The following is a 7,865-nucleotide window of genomic DNA, read 5'->3' as shown; positions in this document are numbered from 1 at the left end:
AGCAGGGCTCCATCGAGTGGGTGTTTGCCTTGAAGAGTGAGTTACTCCTGGGGCAGGGACACGGCTGCCGGAGGCACCTCTGAGCAGGGGGCGGTCACCTCCGAGCTGGTTCGGGGCAGCAGTGCCACCAGGCATCACATCTCTCCCGGCAAGACGTCTGCGCAAACCCCGCTGTCCCCGCTCGCCCGATCCTGGGGCACGTGCTGTGCCAGGGCCCAAGCCGGGCTTTCTGCACAGGTTCTGGCAAAATCCTCACAGCAACAGAGGAAGGAGCTAGTATCTTCACTGTTTGGATGAGAGGCGCCCGCCACCCCCACTTCCCTGGCCCCTCGGTTCCCCGCGGCCCGCTGCTTGCTGAGCCTGGAGCCGCCCCTTGCCCCGGGCTCAAACCCACGCCCCTCCCTTCAGTCTTTCCGGGGCCGCGGGACGCCGAGCCCCACTGTGCGTGTGGGAACAAAACGGGGGCGGTAACACGGTAACAGCCACCTCGTGGACTACGGTGGGAACCTGGGGGAAGCCGTGGGTCGCAGTGTGGGCTCTGGAAGGAGAGGAGTGTCCCAGGAAAGTCAGGAGGCACGCGGCCAGCATCCGTAGCTATAAATAGTTAAGTCAGGGAAGGGTGCAAATGACTTGGTTTTCTAGTAACAATTAGTGAATTCAATGTTTTCCCTGCGATGACATCACAGTCTCTCTCTGGCATCCCACAAGCCTGCCAGAACCAGAGATAAAGGGGCAGGACGACAGCTAATCCCCTGGGAATTTGCATACAGGCCGCAGCCCTATCTTATCTGTGCCTCAGCCCAAGGGACTGTAGCACGCAAGCAAATTCCAGCTCCTGTAGTGTTGTCAGGATCCTTCAGGACTGGGCTGAGCCTCCCAGCTGACCCCTCAGGTCCGGTCTGGGCAGGGGGCCTAGCACACAGTAGGTGCCTCTTGGCAAGGGGAGCCACGGCGGCGGGGCAGCGGGAGAAGAGAGAATGAAAGCTCTCTGAGTAGTACCCATGGTAACTGTCCCGCAGGCACAATCCTGAGGAAACATGCCCTGAAGCAGAAAGGGGGTAGGGGATCCTGGTGTAGGGGGCTGGCCTGAGGTCTGTGCACATCTTCCTGGGAAGTCCCAGGTCCCATGGGGAGGCCATGGGGTAAAAGTGACACCCAGGAACTAGAAACTAAGGGTGGTCAGGGCCAGCTCCAGACAACCGGACCCCAAAATCGATTATCTTGGTACAAGGCCACCCATCCACCCACCCAGAAGGGAAGTTGTCTCCTCTGCTCTCCAGGCACCGAGCTCCCAAGTGCGTGGGATCAACCACCAGGGCGTCCTCCCTCCGGCACCAGCTCTCACTCCCTGCTCACTGCAGCCCGTCAGCTCCTCCGTACCACTGCAACCCCTGGCCCTGGCCCCCAAGCTGGCCTGGCCGACTGCAACAGAGGCCACCTTGCCCCAAGCCTGCCTGGGGGGCCTGGCACCCAGAGACTTGCCAGTACTCAGGGCAGTGCCAAATGTCGGCTCCACCCTCCTGCAGGGGCTAAGAAGCTGTAGTGGCTGGAAGAGCAGCCCAGTTCCTAGGCCGGTGTGGACACTCCCCACACGCTCTCCTGCCCCAAGGGCAGCTGTGCCCAACCCCAATCCACCCTCCTCGAAACCCACAGAGAAGAGGACAGGGAAGGAAATTGGAGGATGGGGGTGAGGACTAGAGCCTTTCATCTCTGAGCCCTCTCACCTCTCCCCTGCACCAGGCACCACATGCCTCCCTTCCCGCTGGAGGGCTCATGCCCCAGACACAGCCAGAGACCACCCAAAAAAAGACAGAGACATTTATTTCAATCAGCAGACTCAGGTTTTTCAAGCCCCGGCCCGTGGCGGGCAGCCCTCCCCCTGCCCCCTCCCGCCCACCCCTTAGCCACAGCAAGGGGAATGAAAAATGGGAAGCCAAGAGGGCCCCTGCCAGGGGCCGACTGCCCGGCTGTGCGGTAAGCGCGGCCCAGCTGTGGCTGGGGTGGCCGCCGCCACAGGCCTCTCCCTATAAATTAAGTCCCTGCAGCCACAGCTAGGGGTGAGGCATCCTCGTGGAGGGAAGGCCAGGAGGCAGCGTCCCCGAGCCCCGGGCAAGCAACGGATCGAGGGCAGGGCTCAGGGCAAAAAGAAGCCAAAGGGAAAGAGGAGAGGTATAGGGGTGGGGGGTGGCGAGGCCCCCAGATTTTGGTCCCAGGAGAAGAGAGGCCAGTTGGTCCAGTTTTGGTGGGTTTAAGGAAGGGGATGTATTAGTAAGCACAGGGGAGAGCCCGCCAGGGGGCACCCCCGGGGAGGCCAGGCCCCCACCCGGCCGAGGGGAGTCTGAGGGCCCCGGGAGCTCTCAGGGAATGTCACTGCTAAAAAATATATATATATATTAACCATTCACGAGAGGGCGGGAACGGGGCCGGAAGATCAGAGGATCTGGCGTGGCATCCCGTAGCCGGTCATGCCAGCCTGGGAGGCCCCGCGGTTGGTGCCCATCTGCAACCCGATGACGTTCTTGCCCTCTTGCAGCTGGTTGTCCGAGAAGTTCCGAGGGTTCTCCTTGGACTTCCTGCGTGGAAAGGGAGCGGGGTCAGGACAAGGTCGGAGGCTGCCCCTGGGTCCCCTGGACTGGGCAGGGGGCACTCAGGTGCCTGTGTCAGCTTGGTCCGTGAGAGCCTGGAGCTCTCTGAAGCCACCTCCTCGTGTCTCCTTGCCATCCCAGGAGGGTTGTGAGGACTTGGGGAGAGATGAGGGACGTGAAAGCACTTCGTGCAGGACCATTTGCTAGGGACAAGGACTGGCCCGGGGCCGCCTGGTGATACTCACTTGGGAAACCAGTTGGGATCCCCAGAGAAAAGCCCATCATCCCGGGCTACGGCCAATCCACCCAGGTTCATCAGCGTCCGCTGCACACAGGCCATGTTCTTTCCTGGGAAGGGGGAGGGCGTGTCAGCCTCAGCGGCCCTGGGGTCCTGGTGCCAGGGTTCCTCCCCTCCCACTGACGTCAGCAAGCCTGGCTTCCTAATTCCCTTCATCCCCAAACCCTGCTCCATCCCGACCCCCCACATGGCCCATTCCTCCATCTCACACACACATACACACACACACACCCCTTTGTCCCCAGGGTGCCAGAAACCCACCCAGTCCCCCTGGTCACGACGGCCCGGCCCACCTTCCCAGAGATCCACAGTCTGGAAGATGTCAGTGGTGTTGATGCCGTAGCGCTCAGCTGCCTGCAGGAACTGAGAGATTTGCTCCATCTGCTTGAAGGCCATAGTGGAGGCCTGGATCTTCTTCACGGGCGCCTGTCCCTCGGGGTACAGCCCGTTGATGAGCTCACACAGCACCTGGGTGAGGACGGCAGGCGTGCAGAGGTGAGGCCATGAGGGTCTCCAAGGCTCCTGTCCCACCTGAAGGCAGCTCCTCCTCCACCCTGAGGGAGCCCTAGCTCCTTCCTGCCTGAGCCCGGAGGGACAACCCTGCTGCTCCAGCATCGCTGTCTAGAGCACAGCCTCCCATGGATGCCCCAGGGGCCCTGTTTCACTCCGTGGGAGATGAGTACGCAGGAGGCAGTGTGTCCTCAGTTCTGCAAATGGGACAAGCCCAGACCCCCGCCCAGGCTCAGCTCTGTTCCTGGCACTTCCAGTCAGAAGGGCTCAGCTCTCACCGTGCCATCCTTAAGCCAGTTCTGGAAGTTCTCGCGTCCAGGCTGGGGCCGGCCCACGTCCTTGCGGCACTGGGTGGTGATCCACTGGATCAGGATCTGCTCCAGGTCCGCATCATACTGTTTCTCAATCTTCTGCTGTACCTCTCGGCTCAGGCCGTAGGCAGGTCCCCTGTTGGCCATTCCAAAGGGCAGTGGTGGCTGTGGGGGCAGCTGGGGAGAGGGCACAGCAGTCAGTACTCCGCAGCCGGCAGGGTGGGCCCCAGGGGAGAGAAGCACCGTCAAATGAGGGAACTTGCACCTTGACCCCGGCCGGGGCCCTGGGGCGAAGGGCCCCTGCAGGCCACCTCTGGGTGCCCCCGCCCCTACGACAGGCAGTCTGTTTACCACGTTGAGTCCTGCCATTAGACTTCATTTAACAGCCCTACTACTAGAATGAAGTAGAAAACCCACTGGAACAGAATACGGGGTAGAAAAGCCCGGTCTGGGGGTTCAGCCCCCCATTCGGGGCAGTCAGCTTTAGCAAAGGCATACTGGCCATTCCAACCCCAGCCCTGGGAAGGAGGATTTGGGGGCAGGAGGAAGACGCGGAATGGCTTAGGGAAACCTCTTCCAGGAGCTAGGGAACCGGACCAGCCACCCTCACTCAGCCTCTGGGTTTAACTGAGCACCACCCACCAATTGTACTACGGACTATGGAAGGGACTGTGGGAGTCCTTGGTCCCAGAATGCCAACAGACACACAAAGTGAGCACCCGGGAAAGCGGAAGGCTTGCAGGTGACAGAGTACTCCCTATGTCACAGAAACGTAGAGTAGCCTGGGGGCAGAAGCAGCCTGGGAAGAGTAGGTCTGACTAGGTCCTTAAAAGATTTCAGCACACAAAAGGAACTTCCCATGAGAAACCAGGCAGTCAAAACCAATTCTACTTTCCCTTCTAGAAGCCAGGGTAAGCAGAACAACGGCCGCCCAAAGGTGTCCATCCTGACCCCCAGGGCCTGCAAATGGAGATCACGGGCCTCTGCAGAAGTGAAGGGTCTTGACAGAGGGGGAGCAGGAGGGGTCATCCAGGCGGCGGCATCCTCACAGCAAGGGGCTCTACACCCGGAGGGAGGGAGGGAGGCGGGCAAGTGAGAGCAGCAGGAAGAAGCATTGTCAGGGGAGGGCGATGCAGCTGCCTCCCAAGGCTGGAAAAGACAAGGAAAGGGCTTCTCCCCCAAGCCCCCCAAGAAGGCAGGCAGCCCTGCTGACACTTTGATTTGAGCCAATGAGACCTCGGTCGGGGTCTCTAGAACCGCACCACGTGACATGTGTATTGCTTTATATGACTGAATTTGTATGGATCTGTTACAGCAAGAACAGGGAACCAACCCCCGAGCCACGGGTGGTATTTTGGGGGAAAGCCTATGGAGAGGAGGGAGACCCGGGGAAACACACAGGAGGGTTTAAGTTCCTTTGACAACGCATGTTTGGAAGAACCGGGTGGTTTCCAGACCGCTGGCCCCACCCTCTGTCTCACTGCCCCGTCCCACACCCCAGAGACCCTGTAGAGCAAGTCCCAGGAATGCTACCCAGGCCGAGGGGGGCCAGGACCCCACTTCCTACCCCATCCCTGCTGCTGCCCCTACAGGGGATCCCCCAGCACAGGCACCTGTGTGCAAGGACAGGAAAGGGACACTCTCCTGCTCTCCACATCTGGCTCCGAGCCAGGTCAGACTCAAGGGATGAGGTCACTCTGGCTGCCTCTCTCCCACACACCCCAGGTTAAACAATCCTGCCACCCCCTCCATGGGCCTCGGGGCTCAGTGCCACCCCAAACCCCCTCCTGCTCCCGCCTCTGGGCCTCTGGGTCTCATCTCAGGCCACCCCCTCCCCCACACCCCAACATGGCTCTTCCCTCTACCCCGGCTTATCCAGCAGCACATTTCCGGCACAGATCCTCCCCCTAAATCAGTTATTTTTATACCTCATTAAGAGCAACCCACCCTCGCTTCCCCGGCCTGAAGGCTGGCCCAGATAAATGTCGGTCTGGGCCCTGACCCACACCACAGGCACCCACTCTCTCAGCCGGGGGAGGGCAAGCACAGGGTGGCTGAGGCCTCGGGGCAAGGGGACGAGGTTCTGTGCTCCCAGGCCAGCCCCGCAGCTCGGCCACCACTCGGCCACCACTGGCTCTACTTCATTCAGCCTGGGAGTCCGTGACACACAGGGGCATGGCAGAGGGGAGGCCAGGGCTGTGGCCACCAGGAAGCCCCCTTTCCCCAGCCCAATGTCCAGACCTGTCTTCTGGGAGCAGCTTCACTGTGGTCCCCTGGGCCTCGGGGCTGTGTCCCCTCGGAGCCAAGTGGCCTGAGGCCAAGGGATCATGATGGCCAGGGAGAAAAAGGGCAGGAGAATCATTAACCCAGCCACCAGGGTTGGCTGGGGCGAGCAGGCCTGAAGCCCTACCCTTCCAGGGTCCCCCCTGCAGGAGCTGAACAGACTTGGCCTCCCAGACCCACCTCTGGGCTCAGGGGGGATGCTGAGGGCCCCTCCCCCACTCTGGAGCCTGGACCCAGCTGGCAGTGTCACAGCCTCCAGCCGCCGTGTCTCGGCTCCACTCTGGGGCCACTGCCCTAGAGCCCCAGGAGTCCGGGCTGTGGGGTGGAGTCTGGGAACGGGCGGCAGCCTGTCCGCAGCTGATTCTCCGCCCCAGCTGCAAGCTGAGCGGCCCCAGCTGGTGCTGGAGCCGGGGTGGCCCACCCTAGTGACACCCGGGGGACCCTCCGCAGCCCTCCCTCAAAGGAAGTGAAGACAGCCAGGTGCCTACCGGGGTGGGGCGCAGCCTGGGAGAGGCCCAGGGCTGGGGATCCGAAAAGAAGCCAACAGCTGAACCACTTGGGGGGTGGGCCGGCCCTAACCTAAACCAGAGCTGCCTGCAGCTGTGGGAACAGCCCTCAGCCTCACCCACGAAGTTACAATGGCCCCGGAAGGGGGGCGGCCCCACCCAGACCCTAGGCAGGAGCTCACCTCGCCCCACCCCACGCAGATGCCAAGGCATAGGGTCCCGGGGGCGGGGTGTCTCACTGGAAAGATAGAGACGCTCCATTCATTGTGCCCACGGGTCGCAGGGGGGCTGGGGCGCCTGGAGCGAGCGCGGACCTGGCAGAGGCCGGGCGTGGACCCCTGTGACCCCGCGGGGCAGCCCCTCAGCGGCAAGTCCGCGGGCAGAAGAGAAAGCTGAGGCTGCACAAACAGGAAGCCGCAGGGCTTGCGGGGGGAGGGGGAGGGGGAGGGGAGGGGAGGGGGGCCGTTGCCATGGCTTCTGTGTACCAAACACGGGAGCCCCGCGGGGTGGGGGCAGCGGGCAGCCGCACGCACCGGCGCGGGCCGGGGAGGCTCCCCACGGCAGGGCGCGGGTGCAGGCAGGTGCGAGGGCCCGGGCGGCGGCGGGGAGGGGGCGCGCTCGGGGCCGAGCTGGGGGCCGAGCTGGGGGCCGAGCTCGGGGCCAGCCCGGTGGCCCTGGGCTCCCTCGCAGCCGCGGTCCCCCCGCGCGGGGCTCCGCAGCCGGACCTCGGGGAGCCTCGCCCAGCCGCCCCCACCCCGCGCTCCCCGCTGCTCCCGGGCTGGGCTCCCGGGGCCCGAGCACTTGGGGCCCGCAGGTCCGGCCCCGCCGCCCCGCCCCGCCCCACCCTGGGCCGTTACAGCCCGATGAGTCACCGCCGCCCGCCGCCCGCCGCCGGTGACGCAGTGGTCTGGGCACCCCGCCCGTCCCCCCCCCGGCCTTCCCAGCAGCGGGGGGCGCGGGGTGGCGGGAAGCGGCGGGGCAGCAGCGCCCCCAGGCCCCGGGGCCCCAGGCCGGCCGACCCCGTCCGACTCCGCAGCAGCCCCGCGGGCACCGAGAGGACGCAGACGGCGGCCCCGCACGTGCCCCGGGAGCCGCGCAGGAGGGGCGCGGGAAGCTCCGGGGCGCCCCGTCCGCGCCCCGCGACCTCGCCTGACCTGCGCGCCCAGCGGGGCCGCGCCGGGGCTCGGGGGACCCGACCCGACGGCCCCGGGCGTGCAGAGCGGCCCCCGCCCCGCCCCGCGGCCCCTGCCCCCTGCCCCCTGCTCACCGTCGGGCCGGCGCGCACTCCGGGCGGGGGCTGCGGGCCGAGTGGCGCGCCCGGCGCGGGCCGGGGGTTTTCAGCGGGTTCCCGCCTCGGACGGGGCGGACCCGG

At 64.5% G+C, this 7,865-nt stretch overlaps 1 protein-coding gene across 1 annotated transcript; it reads right to left on the bottom strand.

The window, feature by feature from the left end:
• Positions 1-1,803: 1,803 nt before the first annotated feature.
• TAGLN2 (transgelin 2) lies at positions 1,804-7,858 on the bottom strand. Its single transcript, XM_038586379.1, has 5 exons — positions 7,761-7,858; positions 3,672-3,881; positions 3,177-3,351; positions 2,831-2,933; positions 1,804-2,573 (listed from the first exon to the last, which is right to left on the bottom strand). Exons 2-5 carry the CDS (start codon positions 3,849-3,851, stop codon positions 2,432-2,434), a joined length of 600 nt encoding a protein of 199 aa, XP_038442307.1. The 5' UTR covers positions 3,852-3,881; positions 7,761-7,858; the 3' UTR covers positions 1,804-2,431.
• Positions 7,859-7,865: the final 7 nt, after the last annotated feature.

This window comes from Canis lupus, chromosome 38 (assembly GCF_011100685.1).
Source record: "Canis lupus familiaris isolate Mischka breed German Shepherd chromosome 38, alternate assembly UU_Cfam_GSD_1.0, whole genome shotgun sequence".
Lineage (NCBI taxonomy): Eukaryota > Metazoa > Chordata > Mammalia > Carnivora > Canidae > Canis > Canis lupus.
This window is presented reverse-complemented; position numbering and strand designations above follow the sequence as displayed.